Source organism: Oryx dammah, unplaced genomic scaffold (genome assembly GCF_014754425.2).
Source record: "Oryx dammah isolate SB20612 unplaced genomic scaffold, SCBI_Odam_1.1 HiC_scaffold_12, whole genome shotgun sequence".
Lineage (NCBI taxonomy): Eukaryota > Metazoa > Chordata > Mammalia > Artiodactyla > Bovidae > Oryx > Oryx dammah.
In genome coordinates, this window is record NW_024070196.1 from 41,608,692 (window position 1) to 41,633,575 (window position 24,884).

General features: G+C 38.4%; 1 protein-coding gene across 1 annotated transcript in view; it reads right to left on the bottom strand.

Annotated features, from left to right (window-relative positions):
- GLRB (glycine receptor beta) overlaps positions 1-23,368 on the bottom strand; it is a 99,283-nt gene extending 75,915 nt beyond the window's left edge. The window contains exon 1 of the mRNA XM_040251477.1: positions 23,222-23,368. Within this exon, the coding sequence (XP_040107411.1) occupies positions 23,222-23,343 (122 nt within the window). The 5' untranslated portion in view covers positions 23,344-23,368. The remainder of the gene's footprint in view (positions 1-23,221) is intronic.
- Positions 23,369-24,884: the final 1,516 nt, after the last annotated feature.

Sequence of the window (24,884 nt, forward strand, 5' to 3'; positions counted from 1 at the left end):
TGGTCTGGTATTCCCATCTCTTTCAGAATTTTCCACAGTTTATTGTGATCCATACAGTCAAAGGCTTTGGCATAGTCAATAAAGCAGAAATAGATGTTTTTCTGGAACTCTCTTGCTTTTTCCATGATCCAGCAGATGTTGGCAATTTGATCTCTGGTTTCTCTGCCTTTTCTAAAACCAGCTTGAACATCTGGAAGTTCACAGTTCACGTATTGCTGAAGCCTGGCTTGGAGAATTCTGAGCACTACTTTACCAGCATGTGAGATGAGTGCAATTGTGCGTTAGTTTGAGCATTCTTTGGCATTGCCTTTCTTTGGGATTGGAATGAAAACTGATCTTTTCCAGTCCTGTGGCCACTGCTGAGTTTTCCAAATTTGCTGGCATATTGAGTGCAGCACTTTCACAGCATCATCTTCCAGGATTTGAAATAACTCAACTGGAATTCCGTCATCTCCCTTAGCTTTGTTCGTAGTGATGCTTTCTAAGGCCCACTTGACTTCACATTCCAGGATGTCTGGTTCTAGGTGAGTGATCACACCATCGTAATTATCTGGGTCATGAAGATCTTTTTTGTACAGTTCTTCCGTGTTTTCTTGCCACCTCTTCATAATATCTTCTGCTTCTGTTAGGCCCATACCATTTCTGTCCTTTATCGAGCCCATCTTTGCATGAAATGTCCCCTTGGTATCTCTAATTTTCTTGAAATTTCTAGTCTTTCCCATTCCGTTCCTCTATTTCTTTGCATTGATCACTGAGGAAGGCTTTCTTATCTCTCCTTGCTATTCTTTGGAACTCTGCATTCAGATGTTTATATCTTTTCTTTTCTCCTTTGCTTTTCACTTCTCTTCTTTTCACAGCTACTTGTAAGGCCTCCTCAGACAGCCATTTTCCTTTTTTGCATTTCTTTTCCCAGGGGAAGGTCTTGATCCCTGTCTCCTGTACAATGCCACGAACCTCTGCCCATTGTTCATCAGGCACTCTGTCTATCAAATCTAGTCCTTTAAATCTATTTCTCACTTCTACTGTATAATCACTGGATAGGAATCCCCAATCCCCCAGTTCCCAGTCCTAAAAGAATATCATTCAGTGCTAAGGTTTGCATTTGATATGGTTTCAAATACCCACTATCCAGCCACAGTTATGAAAAGGCGGTTATTGAAATGTTATGAAAAATATCCTCATTCCCAATTAATTTGCTTTGCCTATTTTCCCCATGTATGATGACTGTGGGCTTTGCTCCAGCTGGCAAATCAGATTCCAACCCTGCGCCCAAGCATCCTGTAGTCTGCACGCCTGGGTTTCAGAACCCTCCTGGGCCTCCAGGCACAGCTCCTCTACTGCTAATTTCACACTGCACTTTCTTCCTCTCTCTCCTGGGACCATATCTGAGTTGCAGGAAGGACTCAAACTTCCTTTCTCCTGACAAATAGTTAACATAGTTCCACTCACAGCAGCCTCTTATGTATGTTCCTCTGTCTGCCCCCCATAGTCACAGCCATGCCTTCACTTCCATGGGGTCCAGGGATCATGAGCCCCTGCTCGGGGGATACAGGTGACTGTGCCTCTGGAGTCACCTAGAGAAGGAAAAGCATCCTCTCCATCTGCTGGGGACCATGAGAACTGCCACAACACCACCACAATCTCCTCCAAAGAGGCTCTCCCACTGGTCTTCTCCATTCTAACTCTGCTGGGCCATGGATGCAGATGGTGGGCTGGAGGTCCCACGACCATGACTGCATCAGAGGTCTGTTTCCCAACTCTAGGATGCAGGCATGTTTGTTCTTGGCCTTTGGAACCTCACTAAAACTGATGCAGAAAAAAATCCTACTTCAAATTCTGGACATACTGAGCTAACTTTTAACTCCCCTCCTCTGGTTATTGCCAAAAGAAAATACAATTATAGATTACTTATATAAGTTACATAAGTAAATGTACTATTTACTTTATAATTAAATATAATTAACTAAAATGGTCCTTAATATCAGTCACTTGTCATGTCTATTTTGGATTCTGGCAGGACATACTCTAAGGACCAACGACTTTCAAAAGTGACAGGTGACTATGAATTAATATAGGCAGAAATTATTAATATAAGATATAAGCTATGTAGGCTCTTTAAAGTAGAAATTTAAGAATTTTCACATGAGGTAAGATTTCAGAATTATGAATATTATCAATTAGAATTTTAATAAGTTGGTTTTTTAATTAAATACAAATTCTCTATTAATAATTGAATGAGCCATTGATCATTTTGACATAAAGAGCTAATAAAAACTATTTCCAAAACTTTTCATTTCTGATGTGAAGCGCTTAAAATAGCATGTAAAAGAGAGTAGAGAATCATGTCGTAATCAATGCTATTTTCTGCTATCCACAAGGAAGTCTTATTTTAATATTCCCATTCAAGTAGGTTTTCCTGTAAAATGTTACACACTTTTGAAAGGTTATTTGTGCAATATTGCTTAGAAATAGGCCTCCAAAGACAGACAGACAAATATGTGTAGAGAAAACAATCTGAAGTTCTGTAAACGAATCTTCTGGAACCCAGGGAAACAGAACGATGAACCACACCCATAATCCACTGCACGGCAGGGTCACTTAATGCCTACACAGGTTTTACAGATCCTGTGTGCTTCTATAATAGGGGCTTAGAAGAAATACCACTATGTTCTGTCATCAGAAGATATTGACTCTTATAGCTGTGTATGGAATTTATATGTATGTAAAGTATTTTGCCTTGAATCTGTGTCTTAGCACAGAATAAACAGTAAGGTTAATAGGTGCACAGTAAAGAAGCTCAATATGTAGAACACATAAAAAACGGTACTGATGAACTTAGGTCCAAAGCAAAAACAGAGACACGGACATAGAGGACACAGACAGAGGACCTTTGCATACCAAGGGTGAGGGCAAAAGGGTGGAATGAGCTGGGAGACGGTGACTGACATATATACACTACCCTGTATAAGATTATGAGTGAAAACATACTGTATAGCACAGGGAACTCTACTTAGTACTCTGTGGTGACCTGAATGGGAAGGAAATCCAAAAAAAAGAGAGGATATAGGCATACACGTGTATGGGATCACTAGGCTTCCCAAGTGGCTCAGTGGTAAAGAATCCAGCTGCCGAGCAGGAGATGTGAGTTTGATCCCTGGGTTGGAAGAATCCTTGGAGAAGGAAATGGCAACACACTCCAGTATTCTTGCCTATTAAATCTCATGGGCAGAGGAGTCTGGCCAGCTACAGCCATGAAGTTGCAAAAGAATCAGTTACAACTTAGCCACTAAACAAGAACACAGGTATACATATAGTTGATCCACTTTTCTGTACAGTAGAAACTGACACAGCATTGTAAAGCAACTAAACTCCTACTTAAAAAAAATAAGAAAGAAAAGAAACTATTTTAAAAAGAGAGAGAGAAAAAAGAATAATTGAATGAGTTAAACGATTCACTTTTTAAAAAATAAAATTAGAAACAGCAAGCCAGTTATGAGTCATAGAGAAATCATTTTCTATTTACTCTAAGTTGGAAGTTTGCTTAAGGTTTGTGAAATCCCAGAATAGAATATTATAAATGCACTCAAAGTACTAATGATTGTACCTTTTATTTAGAGTTAACTATAGGACTACTACCATTTCATTGATAAATCAGAGCTGCCTAGACACGTCTAATTTTTCTAAGCAAAAAGATGCATGATAATTCCGGGAATAACTTAAAGGGGTTTGTCTTTATCTTGGATATTTTAATTACAGCGTCAAAGGTCAATTTTGCCTTTTTTATACAATTCTTATTCTAACCAACTCAATCTATTTTAGTACTACTAAAGTTCTGGTCACCTAGCCTGAGTGACGTTAAATATTATTTTAGTCTGAAAAATTTTGAATCCTCTGGAATCAAAAAAGCATAGACAAAGCTAAAAAAGATGAATTATACTTCTGGTATTTACAAACATCGCTTGTATGAACATTTTGTTCTGTACTTTGGTAAACATGTATACATGTTTCTGCTTAGTATCTATATATATGAATAGAATGCCTGAGTCATAGGGTGTATGGATTTTCAGTTTCAGGAGACACTGCCAAGTGGTTTATCTAATGGTGCTGCCTATGTGGACTTTCACCAGCAGAGAATGAAATTGTACCTGTTCACATTCTCATGCACACCTAGTATTTCCCTTTCACTTCCACTTTAGCCACTCTGTTGAGTATACAATAGTGTCCCACTGTCATTTTAATCTATTTTCTTGACGAGTAATGAAGTCGATCATTTTTAAATATGGCTCTGGCCTTTTGGCTGCCATCATTTGGGCATATCCAATTATGCTGTCTGCCTTTTTCCTAATGATTTCTAAACGTTTCTTATATATTCTCCATAAAAGTCTTTATTAGGCTGTGTGTGTGTGTGCACGCGCATGTCTATCTATTTGGAAACAACACAAATGTCTACAAAAAGGAGAGAAAAATAAAAGACAGTGATTTCTATCATGAACTATTATGCAGCAATGAAAAATGGTTGAACTCTTGCTACATTTAACACTGTGGATCAATCTTACATATATTTACAGGATTATTCCATTTATCATATTTCAAAAATGGGCAGACAATAAGCGGCTTCTAACTTGACAATATTCTATTTCTAAATCCAGGTGCTGGTTACATAGTTACATCTGAACACTTAAGCTGTGTGCTTAAGATAAATGCACTTTTCTATATGCAAATCACACTTCAAAAATGTTTAAAAACAATAACACACAAACAATTTTGTCACATTCTGCTATTTACAAAGAATGCATTCCTTGTTATTTACAAAGTACTTCAATAAGTTTTAAGTCTTAGGAAAAGCCTACAATAAACTTAATATATGTTTCTTAAAAATATACAAAGTGAAATCAAGATAAAGTGTTCTTACTGGTGAGGGCAACAACTAAAAAACCACAAACATGGTGGTAAGGAAGCTCATGGAAAGACTTGGACTGGAAATCAGAAGTCTATGTTCCCCTTTAGCTTTTGGCCAGGACTATGCCCTTGCCAAAAAAAATCTTACCTCCTGGGACTCTGGCATTCTTATCTCCTAGATAAACAGGATAAACTATGACATGTATCCAATGACCAAAAAATGAGCCACAATACCCACCAGAGAGTATCACTGGAATATCACTGACTAATCTTATGACCTTAAGAAACACATGCCACAAGTTGCTCATGTGTAAAGGGAGGGTGGCACTGCCTGTCATATAAACTCAGCTGAGAATCTGCCCAGCTCTGAGTCTCACACATAGCTCACAGTGCTGGCCTGGCACAGATAGGTGGGACATGTGTTGTACTCACCCCAGTCCTAAAATCCTGAATCTTAGGAGAATATGTGCAATAAAGTGACACAGGTATTGTTTAGCTGTAAAATTAGGTTTTCTGTCTCTAAAAATTAGCTTAAGTCACAATAGAAGAATAAGAGCTAGAATCATATAAAATATGCAAAACCCCTTTGAGCTCTTTCAAAGAAACTCAATATCACAAACACAGGCAGTCCACTTTATAGAATGTTTAGGGTTCAAAAGATAATTTCATTGTCAAATTACATTGTCAGATAAATCAGTTCATCATTTCTATTTTACAGGTAAGAGAACTGAGCACAGGTGGGGCAAAAGAAAGGTCACAAATGTATTAAGTGATCCATCCCAGAATAGTCCCTTCGTACTCAATAGGTTGTTCCCACCTATTAAACAGCCAGAACAAACTTCTCTTCCAATGACTATGAAAAATTCATTAATTCTTTTGGCAGTTCTTTCATTTTACAGATCAAGACTGTTAAGGCCCAGAGCAACTTATCTGAGGACACAAAGAAAGTTAGTGACAGAGTGAAGTAGACCCCATTTTTCTGAATTTCAATCCCATTCTTCCTCTTCTGTATCAATTCAATTAATTCCACATTAATATCTGTCCACATTAATATCCACATTAATAACAATGAGATGATCAAGGTGAATGTCTGGGACAGAATGGAAGATGTTTAAGCCCTTTCTCATGAAAGGCTAGGTGCAGAGCTAAGAAAGGTGGAGAGCAGAGCTAGCTTGATACATTAACTTTGAGGTCCAGAGGAAGTTACAAATAATTAACTGGAACTCACAAGAGTAACTACACCTGGAGATAAGGATGTTTGCATAACCCACAGATACAGGTAGAACTTAGGGGGAAAGTGCTAAGAAAATAAAAGGACCAAGGATGAACCTCTAGCAGCACTGAGGATATGGATATCTGGTAAAATCCACTATTTCTTGACAGACATAAAGGAATAGCCAGGGAAGGTGTCTAACCAGACACATGCTGGAAGGCAAATTGGGACTGGTGGGGGCCATAGTCATTTCAGGACAAAGAAGACAAACATTAGTCCTTATCAAATATTATAAGGTCTCAAAACAAATTTAGCATATTTTCTTTAAAGGGACAAAATTAATATCTTCATCAAAAAACAGAATGGCTGGACTTCCCTGGTGGTCCAGTGGCTGAGAATCCGCCTGCCAATGTAGGGGTCATGGGTTTAATCCCTAGTCCAGGAAGATTCCTCTTGCCACGAGGCAATGAAGCCTGTGTGCCACAGCTACTGAAGCCTCGCCCTAGAGCCCTTGCTCTGCAACAAGTCACCCCAATAAGAAACCTAAGCACTGAAACTAGATTAGTCCCCGCTCCCTGCAATTAGAGAAAGTGAAAGTGAAGTCGCTCAGGCGTGTCCGCCTCTTTGCAACCCCGTGGACGTTAGCCCACCAGGCTCCTCCGTCTATGGAATTCTCCAGTCAAGAATACTGGAGTGGGTTGCCATTTCCTTTTCCAGGGGATCTTCCTGACCCAGGGATCGAACTCAGGTCTCCCACATTGCAGGCAGACACTTTAACCTCTGAGCCACCAGGAAGCAATTAGAGAAAGCTCACACATAACAACAAATAAGTAAATAATGAATAAATAAATTAAGGAAAAAAGAGAATGGTGACAGGAATCAATGTGAATAGGAGAATTAATGAGGTTGTATTGCTTCCTTTGTTACACCAGTAATATCCGGCTTTTATAATTCAAAGAAATTCAAGTAAAAAAAGGAAAATATAGTGAATTAGAACTGAGAATGATCTCAGTGATCCCCCTTCACGGATCACTGCTTTGTTGTGGCTAAGGGCTTGTGTACTTTGATGACGCTATAAGGCATGTCATGTAGGGCTAACCGAGATGGATGGGTCGTAGTGGAGAGTTCTGACAAAATGTGGTCCACTGGAGGAGGGAATGGCAAACCACCCCAGTATACTTACCATGAGAACCTCATCAACTGTATGAAAGGACAAAGGTATGACAACGAGAGATATGACAACTTCCCAGGTTGGAAGGTGTCCAATATACTACTGGGGAAGAATAGAGGAGAACTACTAATAGCCCCAGAAAGAGAGAAGTGGCTGGGCCAAAGCGGAAACAACACTCGCTTGAGGATTTCTGGTGATGAAAGTAAAATCTGATGCTACAAAGAACAGTATTGCATATGAACCTGGAAAGTTAGGTTACTGAATCAAGGTAAATTGGATGTGGTCAAACAGGAGATGGTAAGAATAAACATCAGAACCTTGGGAGTCAATGAAGTAAAATGGATGCGATTGGATGGATTTATTTCAGATGACCATTATATCTATATATTCTATATAGTCTACTATATAGTGTAGTATATAGTATGAAGTGAAGTGAAGTCACTCAGTCGTGTCTGACTCTTTGTGACCCTGTGGACTGTAGCCCTCCAGGCTCCTCTGTCCATGGGATTCTCCAGGCGAGAGTACTGGAGTGGGTTGCCATTTCCTTCTCCAGGGGATCTTCCCAACCCAGTGATCAAAACCGAGTCTCCTGTATTCCAGGCAGACGCTTTATCCTGAGCCATCAGGGAAAGAGCATATAGTATAGTAGTATATATATAGAATATATAGTGGGCGAGAATCCCGTAAAAGAAATGGAGTAGCCCTCATAATCAACAAAAGAGTATAAAATACAGTACTTGTGTGCAACCTGAAAAATAACAGAACGATCTCAGTTCATTTCCAAGGCGAGCCATTCAACATCACAGTAAGCCAAGTCTATGTCCCTATCACTGATGCCAAAGAAGCTGAAATTCATTAGTTCTATGAAGACCTAAAAGACCTCCTAGAACTAACACCAAATTTAAAAAAAAAAATGTATTCTATTCATCATTGGGGATTGGAGTGCAAAAGTAGGAACTCAAGAGATACCTGGAGTAACAGACAAGTTTGGCCTTAGAGAACAAAATGAATCAGGGCAAAGGCTAACTGAATTCTGCCAAGAAAAGCCATTGGTCATAGCAAATAACCTTTTTTCAACAACACAAGAGACAACTTTACATGTGGACATCACCAAATGGTTAATACCAAAATCAAATTGATTACATTCTTTGTAGCCAAAAATGGAAAAGCTGTATACAATCAGCAAAAACAAGATCTAGAGTTGACTGTGGCTCAGATCATTAGCTTCTTATAGCAAAATTCAGGCTTAAACTAAAGAAAGCAGGGAAAATCACTATGCCAGCCAGATACAACTTAAGTCAAATCCCCTATAAATATGCAGTGGAGGTAACGAATAGATTCAAGGGATTAGAACTTGGAGAAAGTGTGCCTGAAGAACTATGGATGGAGCTCTGTAACACTGTACAGGAAGTAGTAAACAAAACCATCCCAAAGAAAAAGAAAAGCAAGAAGGCAACGTGGTTATCTGAGGAGGCCTTACAAATAGCTAAAGAAAGAAGAAAAGTGAAAAGCAAGTGAGAAAGGGAAAGGTATGTCCAACTAAATGCAGATTTCTAAAGAACAGCATGGAGAGACAAGAAGGCCTTCTTCAATGAACGGTGTATAAAATTAGAAGAAAACAACAGAAGGGAAAATACTAGAGATCTCTTCAGGAAAATTGGAAATATCAAGGGAACATTTTGCCCAAAGATGGGCACAATAAAGGACATAAATGGTAAAGACCTAGTAGATGCTGAAGAGATCAAGACATGCAGATGATACCAGTTTAATGCCAGAAGGTGAAGAGGAACAAAAGTGCCTTGTGATGAAGATGAAGGAGGAGAGTGAAAGAGCTAGCTTAAGACTAAATATTAAAAAACCTAAGATTATGGCACCTGGCCCCATTACTTCATGGCAAATAGGAGAAAAGGTGGGTGCAGTGACAGATTTCCTCTTCTTGGGTTCTAAAATATTGCAGATGGTGAGTGCAGCCATGAAATCAGAAGACGATTGCTTCTTGGCAGGAAAGCTGTGACAAACCTAGACAGTGTGTCGAAAAGCAGAGACTTTACTCTGCCAACAATGAACCAACCATAGTCAAAGCTACAGTCTTCCCAGTGGTCACATATGGTTGTGAGAGCTGAATCGTAAAGAAGGCAGAATGCCAAAGTGGTGCTGGAGAAGAGTCATGAGAGTCCCCTGGACAGCAAGGAGATCAAACCAGTTAATCTTAAGGGTTAACGGGACACTCATTGGAAGGACTGATGCTAAAGCTGAAGTTCCAGTATTTTGATCACCAAATGCAAAGAGCTAACTGACTGGAAAAGTCCCTAATGCTGGGAAAGATTGAGAGCAGAAGGAGAAAAGGGCATCAGAGCATTAGATGGCTGGGCGGCATCACCGATGCAATGGACATGAACTTGGGCAAATTCTGGGAGATGGTGAGGCCAGAGAGACCTGGTGTGCTTCAGTCCATGAGGTCACAAAGAGTTGGATACGACTGGGCAACTGAACAACAGAGCTGAGAAAGTAGAGGCTGCTGTGGGCTGTCAGTTTCAGAAGTGTGACAATGAACATAGGGGAAGAAACAAAGTTGATGAAACAGGAATATAAAAACTACTCACTTTTAATATTTTAAATGGATAGTGAATAAGGATCTACTGTATAGCACAAGGAACTCTGCTCAGTGTTATGTGGTAGCCTAGACAGGAGGGGAGTTTAGAGGGAAAATGGACACATGTATATGTATGATTAAGTCCCTTTGCTTTTCACCTGAAAATATCATGATATTGTTAATTGGCTATACCCAAACAAAAATTAAAAGTTAAAAAAAAATTACACACTTTTTCAGGTAGGCGAAATTTCAGCATACCCAAACAAAAATTAAAAGTTAAAAAAAAATTACACACTTTTTCAGGTAGGCGAAATTTCAGCATATTTTTAAGCCCTTGGAAAAAGGAGCCAAAGAAGAGAAGATGATGACACATAATAGAGCTGAGTGCAGTGATGGGGAAGTCTCAGAGGCGTTGGGGGTGGAATCCAAGACCCTTCCTCTAGGTCAGGAGGCAAGAAGAAGAGAAAGGATGATGCCATAGGCAGCCTTGGAGGGAAGAAGCAGGGATTCGGGGAGCAACTGTCCAGTGACTTCTATTTTTTCTTTTCCTTTAAAGTTGAAGTTCCACACTGTAGGCAAGGACTGAAAGGGCTGTTGATCAAGGACTGAAACCGCTGTTAGGAAAAGAGAACAATGGAGCCACTAAGAGCCAAGCAAATGTGGAGGCCCCGCAATGAAGACCCAGAAAAGGCGAGATCAACACACAAAACAAACCAACGGAGATTCCAAGCAACCTTTGTAAAAGGAAATAAAAATATTATAGACATTCTAATCAAATAAATTTGGAACTTCTAGGAGATATCAAAGATTGTTGCGATAAGACCTTGGGGATGTCTCAGCCGCAAGGTTCATGGTGTAACTCAGAGGTGAACAGCGATGCACAGAAGGCTGCAAACCCACCCACTAAAGGTGGGCCTATTCTATTTGGTTACTCTCAGGCTCAGAGTCCTAAACTTCCCTGAATCCTGAATCATCATGAATTCCTACCACTGTCTTCTCAAAGGAGGACTAACACAGGTCAGGTATTTCACATTCTTTAACAGAGTCTATTAGTGATTTAATCAGTGTTTTGCTATTATTCCAATCAGAGCTCTGAGAAATGTAATTTCCTATTTACATCATTTCTCAGAGGAGCTATTTATATGTACATAAATTTGAATAATTTTCTTTATGAATTCTACATGTAAATTTCCATAAAAATGTCGGGGACAGAGGAACTCATTTATGAAGAGTTCTCTGTTCTCAGGAGGACAGCAGTGATGTGGCTTTTTCAGGTAGTAGCATAAGGAGAATACAGGAAACTTATGCAAAGCTATTGCATCCTTTACTGCATTACAGAAGGTATTCACCTCCAAAAGAAAAAAAGAAGCAAACACAAGACATAAGTTTTTGAGTCAAATTCCACCTTTTGATAATTATAACTTGTAAAGAATTATAGAGCTAATTGGTATTACTCAGCCATTAAAAAGAATACATTTGAATCAGTTCTAATGTGGTGGATGAAACTGGAGCCGATTATACAGCGTGAAGTAAGCCAGAAAGAAAAACACCAATACAGTATACTAACACATATATATGGAATTTAGAAAGATGGTAACGATAACCCTGTATGCGAGACAGCAAAAGAGACACAGATGTATAGAACAGTCTTTTGGACTCTGTGGGAGAGGGAGAGGATGGGATGATTTGGGAGAATGGCATTGAAACATGTATAATATCATATAAGAAACGAATCGCCAGTCTAGGTTCGATGCAGGATACAGGATGCTTGGGGCTAGTGCACTGGGATGACCCAGAGAGATGGTATGGGGAGGGAGGTGGGAGGGGGGTTCAGGATTGCAAACACATGTACACCCGTGGCAGATTCATGTTGATGTATGACAAAACCAATACAGTATTGTAAAGTAAAATAAAAAAATTTTAAAAAGAATTACAGAGCTAAGAACAGTGACTATTCATCCTGGACACATGCCATTCTTTGATTTGGGAGGACAGTTACATACCTATATTTTGCTAAGTCAAATCTGCAATCATATCCATTAGTAATTAACTTGCTTAAGAAATAGAATTTTGTATATTCTCTTTCCATTTCTTAGGCTTGATTGGTTCTAAATCAGAAAACAAAAAGATTGTGACCAAAAAAATAGCCCTGAGTATTAAGGTACCAAAACAATCATAAATAAAACAGGATTGTATCATAATAGATAGAACTGGAATAAACAAATGAAATGAGGAGACTACTGAGATAAAATTTTTCACCATGCAATGAGAAAATTGAGACCAAGATAAATTAAATGACTTACTGAAAATTATAAAGCCTATCAACAACAGTTCTGAGATACAGCAGTGCTCTTTCTCTCCAATTACAGTGTTTTTTCCATCAAGATTAAACCGAAATACAGAGGGAATTTAAATAGCACATGTTCCAAGTTGATCTCTAAATATGGCCCCAGGGAGCCACTGAATTAATTTATGATTAACTTATGATTTTTCTATATACTCAGTCACCTGTTTGATTCCATTTGATTAAGTATTAATACAAACAGAGCTCAAATACAAAGAACTCTGAAGTAGGCAGAATATGAAACTATATATATATAATTTATGAAATTATATATATAATTTCATATGAAACTATATATTCATATCTATATTCTATATAAGAAACTATATAAACTAGTCATATATACACATATACTTTCATAAAGTATACATATATTTAAATATATATATTCTGCCTACATCAAAATTCTTTGCATAAGAGCTTCATTTATGCTTACTATGTTAAAGTGTATATACTATAATGAAAGTGGAGAGAGTGCACATCTCATCTCAAGTACTTGTAATTTAGCTAAAGAGTTAATATTTCAATCAGAAAATAAAAGCTATCATATAAAGAGTAATAATATTAAATCTAATCAAGTGTCAAAACATACAAGATAAACAAAAAGGATTCTAAGAGGTCAAGAAGAAGTTAGTTTTATCATAAAGTCTAATGATGCTTCCCAGGGACGCTTGGTCTGGGTGTTGTTCCTAGTCAAGCATGTTCATCACTCTGGTGGCAAAGAACCACCCAAGGAAATTCATTTTTTCTTTGGATAGTTATATCCTAAACTATAAAACTGAAATGTCTTCTATGTTTCTCTCTCTGGTCTTAGTTCTGTAACTTGAGGTCTAAATACAAACTCTTCATCTATTCTTAAAGAAAACAACTCAGTACAATTGATCCAACCACAGACTTTCATGTTCCAGCAAACCCTGATCATGGTTCTTGGAAGAAATTCTCATGTAAATCCAATCCTCATAAACAACAGCAGCCAGAATTCCACATAAGGTTCCAGTTATGATATACCTGCCAGGAAATTAACACTCTTTTCTATCTAAACACTGTATTTCTATCAAGGTCTAAGAACTCAATTTATTAACAACTTCAGCATGCTATTAATTTGTATTAATATTTTTCTCAATAGAAATTTCTAATCATTTTACAAGTTTCATAAGGCAAGGTAATATGATGAACTTATTTACAAAACAGAAACTCACTCATAGACATAGGAAACAAACATGGTTACCCAGGGGAAAGGTAGGAGGAGAGATAAATTGAGAGTTTGATATTAACAAATACTACTATATATAAAATAAACAAGGACCTCATGTATAGCACAGAGAACTGTACTCAATATTCTGTAGTAATCTAAATGGGAAAATAATTTGAAAAGGACTGTATTATATATATATAAAATATATACACATACATATGTCTAAGTCACTTTGCTGTACACCTGAAACTAACACAACATTGTTAATCAACTAGACTCCAATATAAAATATGTATTTTTTTAATTTCATAAAGCAAGGTAATAGCTGAGATGTGCCTGGAAGGACTGCATAGATTAAGCAGGAAGTTGTCATCCTTTGGACTACAAGGGGATCGAACCAGTCCATTCTGAAGGAGATCAGTCCTCGGTGTTCTTTGGAAGGAATGATGCTAAAGCTGAAACTCCAGTACTCTGGCCACCTCATGCGAAGAGTTGACTCATTGGAAAAGACTTTGATGCTGGGAGGGATTGGGGGCAGGAGGAGAAGGGGACAACAGAGGATGAGATGGCTGGATGGCATCACCGACTCGATGGACGTGAGTTTGAGTGAACTCCAGGAGTTGATGATGGACAGGGAGGCCTGGCGTGCTGTAATTCATGGGGTCGCAAAGAGTCGGACACGACTGAGTGACGAACTGAACTGTCACCCTCACCAAAAGCCTGTCTAAGCATAAATGGCAGACTGGCATAACGACAGACTGGCCTTTCTGAGATAAGAAAGTAGTTTTATGCAAAGTTCTGCATGTAAATCAGAGAGGCCTTTCAAAGTCATAATGAAGAGTCTGCGCTGGATCCATGAAAGAATAATACAACATTGTGGGTCTAGAACATAAGGTTAACAAGATGAAAATGCAAACAATATATAAGGCAAATAATAATGAGCAGACAAAAAATACAGTAAATAAGTATGAAGCTATTGTAGCAGATATGTTGAACATGATGGTAAGCACAGATACAATGAATAGGACAGATATAGGAGATCACTTTAAGAGAAAACAGGTTGCATTTAAGCTTCATGCCCAAATAACTGAAATAACGAAGAAGCTTATTTTAAAACCTAGGGAATTATTTGTAAAAGGAAGATCATTACTTCAACTGACTGCAAAATAATAGCATGCCATTAAATTAGAACTGTTCAATAGCTAGTAAGAAAAATCTGTTCTACTTCGTTATAGTGATAATAATATAGGCAATTTTCAATTGCATCCATTGTACAGGCTCTCCATACTCTTTATAAATCAGCATTTCATTTTTCTTGCCAATGTATTTATCTTGAACATTCCCATTAGGTAGCTGAAAAATCAACCCATTATATTAATAGAATTAATTACTATTAATGCATAAAAAGCAAAAGCGAAGTCACTCAGTCGTGTCCGACTCTTTGCAACCACATGGACTGTAGCCTACCAGGCTCCTCTGTCCATGGGATTTCCCAGGCAATAGTGCTGGAGTGGGTTGCCATTTCCTTCTCCAGGGGATCTTCCCAACCCAGGGATCGAACCCAGGTCTCCCGCATTGTAGACAGACGCTTTACCGTCTGAGCCACCAGGAAAGCCCTACTTAATAGTAGGCAAAAGAATTGGAATAGGAAGAAAATGGCTAACATTATTTAGAAAACACATGATGGCTTTAATCATTCACAGTAATCCAACCCTCCTTACTACACAGAACTGTTGTATACAGATGCTATCATTAAATGGTAGGACAGCTCTCTCAAGGAGACAAAAAATTCTTGAACACACTTATACACACACAACTTTCTCAGACTGTGAACAAACTGGTAAAAATAAGTCATACTGTTTCCCATTACACACAGAGAGAACCACAAATCTTTATGCCATGATTTTAAAGCTAGAGTGCCAACAGTTTGAGGGCTTCCCAGGTGGCTCAGTGGTAAATAATCTGCCTGCTAATGCAGGAGACATAGGAGATAGAATCCCTAGGTCAAGAAGATCCCCTGGAGGAGGAAATGGTAACCCACTCCAGGATTCTTGCCTACAGTCCATAGATTTGCAAAGAGTAGGAGATGACTGAGCATGCGTGCACCAACAATTTGACAGAAAGATCATTAAGATAAATACATGCAAACATGACCACACACTCAGAAATAACAGCTGCTGCTGCTGCTGCTGCTGCTGCTAAGTTGCTTCAGTCGTGTCCGACTCTGTGTGACCCCATAGACGGCAGCCCATCAGGCTCCACCATCCCTGGGATTCTCCAGGCAAGAACACTGGAGCGGGTTGCCATTTCCTCCTCCAATGCATGAAAGTGAAAAGTGAAAGTGAAGTTGCTCAGTCTTGTCCGACTCTTAGGGACCCCATGGACTGCAGCCTACCAGGCTCCTCCGTCCATGGGATTTTCCAGGCAAGAGTACTGGAGTGGGATGCCATTGCCTCATCAAGTATCAAGTAAGGGCTTCTTATATAGCTTCTTCACACCTAAGATAGAAATATGGGCCCAAAATGGGAAAAGTGAAAGTCTCTCAGTCATGTCCAACTCTTTGCGGTCCCATAGACCATACAGTCCATGGAATTCTCCAGGTCAGAATACTGGAGTGAGTAGCCTTTCCCTTCTCCAGGGGATCTTTCCAACTCAGGGATCGAACCCAGGTCTCCTGCACTGCAGGCAGATTCTTTTTTTTTTTTTTTTTGCAGGCAGATTCTTTACCAGCTGAGACACAAAGGAAACCCAACAAAACTGGAGTGGGTAGCCTATCCCTTCTCCAGCAGATCTTCCAGACCCAGGAATCAAACCAGGGTCTCCTGCATTGCAGGCAGATTCTTTATCAACTGAGCTATCAGGGAAGCCCAAGAAAGGAGATTTCAAACATAGCTGGCAAGCATATTAGTTACACCTATCAGTGAGTGAGCAGGTGAAAGTCAAACAGTCCTTCATTAACAGTAGAAGGTTCCCTAACTCAGCGATGCAGGAAAAGGTAGTATGTACCAAAAGTTATGATCTGGCCAAATTTAGTGTTAAAAAGTGTTATTATGTCTGCCATGAGCACAAATAAACATGATAAATCATGTTTTGGTTTTGGTTGTGATGGTTCTATTTTGTTTTGCTTTTGCTTATTCAATCAAGAATTCTGAAAGTATATTTTAGAAAGTTCTGGTTTCATATACAATAGAGATATAAATACAAATCTATGCCTCCTGCGTATCAATTATGGCAGGCATTCATGAGATAATTTATATTTGTCATCTGTCAATGGCTATTTCTTGAAATTAATAGTAGCTTAACACACTTATTCCAGAAAAAAAGATTGTGTGGTTTTAAAAGATACTAAAAAATGTCTGATTACTCATGAAATTTCAAGAAGAAATGCTACCACTGAAAGTTGTTAAATTCTTATTATTAGACCAAGATATATTTATTTTATATGGTAGAGCTTTCCAAGACAATGCACCAAAAATAGCAGCTGATCTATTTAAGTCTGGATGGAGATAAAATTTTTAAAAGATGATTCTGTATCATTCTACTATTGGATAGTCATAAGGCTATCATCACATACAATATATTAGAATCAAAGAATCTTTAAAATCTCACAAACTGAAATGTCCATAAATATTGTCATCTGGCCTAACCACCTATTCAACGCCCAAACTTTCTATAAAATATGCCGCCAAGCAATTATCCCCCATGGCTGAGTGCTCGGAGTCACTGGGAATTCCACTATCTCCCTGCCTAGGCAATTATATCTGGTGGACTGCTATCAGAAAATTCTTCCTAATTTGGAGCCAAAAATTTCCCTCCTCATGTCTTCTACTCATTAGTCCTTGTTTTAACTATTGGTGCCAAGCAGCAAAGACTTTCTCATCTAAATCACAATTTTTCAAAAAATTGAAGACAATTGTCAAATACCTCAGTTCTTTTAGCTCTTCCAAATATGACATTATGGTAATTACCTCAACTATTCTTATTTCTCTCCCCTGAAAGTACGGACTATCACAGTACAGAAAGCTCTGTAAAACCTACTCTAAATAACTGAATTCTTTTAAGTGAAGTAATATGCTTAACACATAATTAGTAAAATATTAACACTAATTTCTTTCTTAAGTAACTAAATATAGTTATATACAGCTGAGAAAGATATGGAAAGAAAGTATATAGTTACTCATCTGTTATCATGTATATTCTAATATACTATTCTACTCTATTATACTATATTATGTTACATAATGCTTCATCTGTATCATGGTTACCTGTTAATATACTGGTTACAATATTAATATATTGTAAATAGGGCTTCCCTGGTAGCTCAGGAGGGAAACAATTTGCCTGCAATGCAGGAGATCCTGGTTCAATTCCAGAGTCAGGAAGATCCCCTGGAGAAGGGAACAGCTATCCACTCCAGTATTTTGGCCTTAGAATTACACAGATAGGAGCCTTGCAGTCCATGGGGTCATAGAGTCAGACATAACAGAGCCACTTTCACTTTCACTTTCATTTTTTAAAAAACAATATTAATAGCATCTAACATTTTTTCCATTTGCTCTCTGCCAGACTATGCTTTCCCCATTCTATATACTTGGACACATGTTTTCTGAAACAAAGTGCAGTTTATACTTCAATTTTCTTAGATTCAGCCCCTCACTTTGGCCATTCAAGACCATGAAAAGTGAAAGTGAAAGTTAAGTCGCTCAGTCGTGTCTGACTTTTTGTGACCCTATGGACTGTAGCCCACCAGGCTCCTCCGTCCATGGGATTCTCCAGGCAAGAATACTGGAGTGGGTTGCCATTTCCTTCTCTAGGGGATCTTCCTGACCCAGGGATCAAACCCAGGTCTCCCGCATTGCAGGCAGACGTCCTAACCCCTGAGCCACCAGGGAAGCCCATTCAAGACCATATTAGATCCTAATTCTATCTCACATACCCACCATCTATTTCATTTGAGTGTTTCCCTCGTACAGTCTTATTTTAGCCATTGGTAAAGACGTTTAACATGATGAGGCCAAACTTTCATCAGGAAACCATGCAGGTTGAAATGCTGGACTAGCTACCTAGTTGTTACCTAATTTTCCCTATACTCAGATGGTACATCTAAATAAATTCCACAGAGATCTATACATTATTTTCCAGCACTATAACAAAATCTAGATATAATGACATAAGTCAGTCAAAGATCTGATGTTTGTATTCACTTTTTAAACAAATGTTTGTTCCATGTACATTTTGTACCTGGCATTATGTTGATCTCTGGTGACTAAGTCAGTAAGAGGCTGCCCTCAAGGAGCTTACAGTCTAGTGGGCAAAGCAGCCAATTACAGGTGATATCATCGGATAGCCTTATAAATGGGACAGACAATTAGGGAACCACAAAGGAACAGAGTATGATTACAGAAATCAGACTGTTAGGCTTAGGAAAGGTCTCCCAGAGCAAACAGAAAGGTTTGTGTTGAACTGAGTTTGAGGTCCTTCTAGAAGAGTCAGATTGAAATGTTGGCTGTGTGGGTGTGGTGCTCTCTAGACAAATCTGGGCTGGACATACAGAAGTCAACAGTGAAAACGCAGTATTTGCAGCTGTGGATTTGAATAAGAGCAGAGTCAGAAGTTAATGAAAGAAGGAAACCTCTGGCATTTTGGTAAAATGGAAGAACATTTCAGAGGCCTGAAACATCAAGTGTATATGACACTTGAGTAAGGGTGTGGGTTGGATGGAGAGATAGAGCTGGGGGAGTCAGAGGCCAGTTCAGCAGGAGTTCTGTGCCAAGAAATGAGAACCTTTTCCAGAAGGCTATGGGATCCCTAAAAGGGCTCTAAGCATTGGAATGACTTGAGTAGATTGAAGAAAATACACTCTAGGGTTGATGTGGGGTGAAGGACAAGAAGCAAGGAGTCTAATAAAGTGGAAAGAGACTAATACAAGGAACTAACAGGCAAAACAGGTGAGAGGCGGAGAGAAAGCAGGGTCATGGTAGGGATGGGGGTGACTGACATGCTCCTAACATTGTGCAGACTCTGACCTTGGAGTCTGGGTGATGACTGACTGGATTTGAGAAGCTAAGGTAGAGAGAGAGGGTCCCAGGTAATCCTAAGGACCTGAGCTTGGATGGAAAAGAATGCAAATGGAAACACCACTTTGGGAAAGGGTGGGGAGGGATTCCATACTTGGTTTTTATCACTTTAAATTGAGTTCTAAGATCAAGACAGGATAACTAGGTACCAATAGAAAAGTTGGATGTATGAGTATGGCTTGAGCTAAGAGAGGTCTGAGCTAAAATCAGAGCCTGAGGAGTTAATAGTGAATGGATGGAGTTACAGTCAGAGATTTGGACACAACCACTAAAGCAGAAAATATAGGAAATAAGACCAAAAGATTAAAATCAATGTAAAATTCAACCTGTAAAAGAGAAAGCTAAACAGTGTCCAAGGATTTAATCTAAAATATATTTTCTAATTTTAAGTTTATTTTATATTTATTAATAGAGACTAAATTTCTGAAAATTTTTAACTCAAATTTATCAGGTAGTTTGTCAACCTGGTACTGGTGCTTTCATTACACACCATAAAAAATGAATAATGGCATAAATTTATGAGTGTCAAGATTCTCAAAACAATGTAGGTTAAAAAAATAATAAAAAGCCAGAAAAAGTTTATCATAAGATTCAAGCTTCATGCTGACCTAGAATATAAAGGGTCCTAAGTTCTTTATTTTTTTCTACATTTAAAAACATTTTCCCCCTTATTTCTAATCTTTGGAGGGAAAAGTTAAAAGAGTAAAATGGGAAGTTTTTGCTCATGTTTGCTACACAAACACAACACATTAACTGCGTATATCCATCCAACTCCATTACTCAACTCTATTCCAAAAATAGTTTAAATAAATGAAAATATCACTGAGCAAATTTCACCATATTGAAGAGTATACGGTAGTCCACCTGACTTCTTGGTTTTGTGATCTCAAATACTCCTCTTAATCAAGATGATTAATGTTTAATCAACTTATACAAGATGGGCAAACTAAACCATATGAGATACAAATAACTTGCATATTCTTTCTCAGCCCATTATTATAACTGAGATTCCAAACTGGATGTTCAAAGAAATTTAATATAGTGGATCCAGTTATAGCCAGAAAAAATCCTTAGTCTTCAGAGGTTTGCTGCTGCTGCTGCTGCTAAGTCGCTTCAGTCGTGTCCAACTCTGTGCAACGCCATAGACGGCAGCCCACCTGGCTCCCCCGTCCCTGGGATTCTCCAGGCAAGGATACTGGAGTGGGTTGCCATTTCCTTCTCCAATGCATGAAAGTGAAAAGTGAAAGTGAAGTCGCTCAGTTGTGTCTGACTCTTAGCAACCCCATGGACTGCAGCCTACCAGGCTCCTCCATCCATGGGATTTTCCAGGCAAGAGTACTGGAGTGGGGAGCCATTGCCTTCTCCCTTCAGAGGTTTAGTGACCACTTAAAATTCCTTGTAAAATGCTCAAAGAAAAATTATACCAATCTAACTCTCCAAAGTACATCTACTTTTTAATAAGTTGGATTTGGGGCAGCATCGCTATGGCTGCTGTTAATAAGTTTTATTTAGTCTCATTATTATTACACAAAAGTAAGTAATATAATCAAAATTTGACTACTGTAGTTGAGATAGATTTCTCAACATATCTAAAATACTGTGATATGGGCTTACCAGGTATATACTGGGCCTTTCATTTAGAGATCACCAATATGTGCCAAAGAGACCCTTCAGAGTTTCACTCTTTATCTATCAGATTTCACTTAAAAAGTCTGTCTTAACTGTAGACACCCTAAGCATATACAAGTCAGTTCATATGTGTGTGTTCAGTCATTCAGTCTTGTCCAGCTCTTTGCAACCCCAGGGACTGTAGCCCACCAGACTGCCCTGTCCATGAAATTCTCTAGGAAGAATACTGGAGTGGGTAGCCATTCCCTTTTCCAAGAGATCTTCCCAACCCAGGGATCGAACCTGGGTTTCTTGAACTGCAGGCAAATTCTTTACCATCTGAGCCAACAGGGAAGCCCTAGGCAATAGAATAATTCTGGGAAAGAGTAAGTGTGAAAGTCGTTCAGTTGTGTCCAACTCTTTGTGACCCCATGGACTGCAGCCTACCAGGCTCTTCATCCATGGAATTCTCCAGGACAGAATACTGGAGTGGGTAGCCATTCCCTTCTCCAGGGGATCTTCCCAACCCAGGAATCAAACAGGGTCTCCTGCAAGCAGATTCTTTACCAGCTATTCTATCAGGATGCCCTCTAAAAGACTCTTTTAAGATACATGATAGTTATAAAGCTTGCAGTTGCCACATTCAGAACTCTGGTTCATGACATTTGATGGGGGGACTGGGTGGGAGAAGGGCAAGGAGACAGGATTTCTATCAGCTTCCTCAGTGATCACAGATGGCTTGACTGCGTAAACCGAATCACCAGGACTATAAGACAAATGCAACAGTTCATGTCAATATGCTATGATTTATCAAATAAAAGGTTAATATAAACAAGATCCAAAACAAGACAATGTGTCCGTTTGCTTGGGAAGAGTAAGGCCTGACCATGTCTAGTTCCCTAAAATGCTCATCTCCCAGCTGTTGCACAAAAACTGTATCAGTGAAGCTGAGTGACAGAGGCAGGAGGTCACACTCAGCCAGGCAGTTGGAGCCACAACCAGAACCCGGCCTGACATCAGACTGTGTAAACTGGAATAAGCAGAATTATTATAGTTGTAAACCAGGAGGTACTGCTTAACAGAGAGATTTATGCATGATAAGACTTTATGTGGGTCACCATACCAGCCCCAGAACTTCTGTCTCACATATTCATACAAACTTCCACCCTGAATACAAACTCTAATATATTTTCTTTAAAAAATACACTTCCTAAAATGTACCTTAAAAATTTTTATGGAACATCTATGAAACTATATAGTCTATATTTAAATAATGATGATGCTGGAATAACATTACCCTAGAGCAATATGGCACTTAAGAAATCTTAATGTAAAAATAATCAGTATCAGCAAATTAATTTTTATTCCAGATAACTGCATACACTGTAACATTACTACCTAAAACACATATTTTGTGAAGGTTATTTATATATATACTATTATTCACCAGTAATATTAACTCTTTATTTTACAAAATGGAGTCCAAACCACAAAACCTTGCTGGTTTTTTTCTGAGTGGGGAGGGAGTGGGAATTGGACTTAGATTTTTTTTTTACAAGTAACTTCAAAATTAATGACATTATCTGAGAAATATCCTACTTTCCTAATATAAATCTTTTACCAAAAAAAAAAAATACACTGAAATGGAAAACTGATCTACCATGTGAATTTTCTCTTGCCATGCATTAATAGGAATTAAATAGACTTTAAAATTATAATTCCAGCTATCTGATTTTTTAATGAATATTCATTTTTAGGAGTGGCTTTTAAAAAGTCAACTTTTTGAACTGGTACTTGCTCAAAACACATAATCTCAGTATCCAAAGAATTCATGGTAAGAAAGAAATAACTTTTTTCCTACTTTTATAAAAGATGTATAAAATTATATAAGTCCAGGGCATGAAGAAACTTGATAAAACTCTACTATTTTCATCTGAAAGCTGAGAACTAGCTTTCACACACTAAAGCCTTCTTCACTCTGTCACTTTCTACCTATGAAACAAATGGGTACATATTCTGATTGGAATAGTCCTGATGACATGTGTTTCAGTAAACCACTTTACTTTGATAACATTGCAATAGCATCTCTCTGTATAAGAATATAAGACATGAAGGACATACGATGGACATAGGTACTGCTTCTTTTTCCCCTTCCCTTTCTTTGAAGACTTTTCTTTTGAGTAGGCTTCTTCAATACACAAGGAAGTTAAAATTAAAAAGGCCACTGCCAATAAAAACTTCATCTTGAAAATTTAAATTTCAGAAGATGGATCTACAAGAAAGAACAAGAAAATAGTTACATTCATGAGACAAATGACAATTACATGATTCTTTAAGGATCATGACTGTTACTACCATGGACAGGGTGCTTGTACATCATATTCTCACTGTTCCTGGCAAACATCTGTCTTCCATATATGTACAAACATGAAGGCTTTGTCATATTTTAAGCTTATGAAATATACTCAGTAAAATTTTCTATTCTTCTTTCTCTTCTTTGAAAGGAAAACTGTAAATTGCATCTCTGTAATTGCATGTTACTTCATATTTTGTGACGCTCTGTGATGGTTTCATAGTAAAAGTTAGTTTAAAAATTGCTTCATAGAAAAGAAGACCCCCCATGAGGAGTAAAAAGTAAGTATGTAAAATTTTCTACTATATAGTTTCATAAAATTATAAATTGATACTGAATTACAAAGTGTATCAATACATGCTTAGATAACTGGAAAGATGTTTACAAGGTGTTAAGATTGTGCTTATACATTTAAATTTACGTTTTATTTTTTTAATTTCTTCTATTTTTTGATTTTTGTATATTTTTTCAAAAACAATATAAGTTATTCTCAAGGAAAAAGTTAATTCTAATTATTAAAGGACTGACAGAAATAAAAGAAAAAACTAGTATCAAAGTTTCACTCTCTAAATTCATGGTCTTTTTTTACATATATTAAATTTGCAAGTTACCTTTTACCCAAAAAAGGAAGATGCATAATATTTTAAGTTAGCGTTCTCCTTTTCTACTCAGACGGTACTAACATTTATCATTCAATAGATGATTTCTGACTCTAGAAATTCTAGGCAACACTGCAAGAAATAAATTAGCAACTATAGTCAGATTCCTCCAAATAATCTTCTTAGCCATATTTTAATAATATTTTTCATGCTTCAAGAGAATTACATTCTTGCCTATCTGATGCAACAACAACATAAAAAACTTTAAGCATCTTCTAAACACTGGAATATTTAAATCTCTTCCGCATCCTTCATTTCCAAACCATAAATCGTCTCTCCTTCCTTGTTTCCTGCCGAGTAAGAGACTGGCCTGTTCCCCAACATTAACTTGATTCCCAACTCCTCCTAATTTTGCTTCTCCTGTGGCATGTTTTCCACCTATCTTCTTCCCAGGAACTCTTATTTCCCCACATTTATTCTTCACAGTCCCTAAGCAAGCACTAAGCTTCCTCCCTGGTCCTTCCCGAAGACACGACAGAGGGGACTTATCAGGCCCACAGCTGCCCTCAGTCAACTCGCAACACTGGACTTCCTCCCCCTCCCCCCACGCCCCAGCCGAGGGGGACATCTGGTGCAGACACCTTTGCCCAAGGCCGCAGGTACTGTGCCCACATCTTTGCCCACTCAGCCCCAGGAGCCCAGGAGCCCAGAGGCCCTGGAGGTCTGAGGGTGGAGAAATTCCACCCTGTCTCTCTCTATCCACCTCCCACCTTCCGAAGGGGCCGGCTACAGGCACTGAAGGACCTCTGCAGACCAAAGGACGCCAACTGCG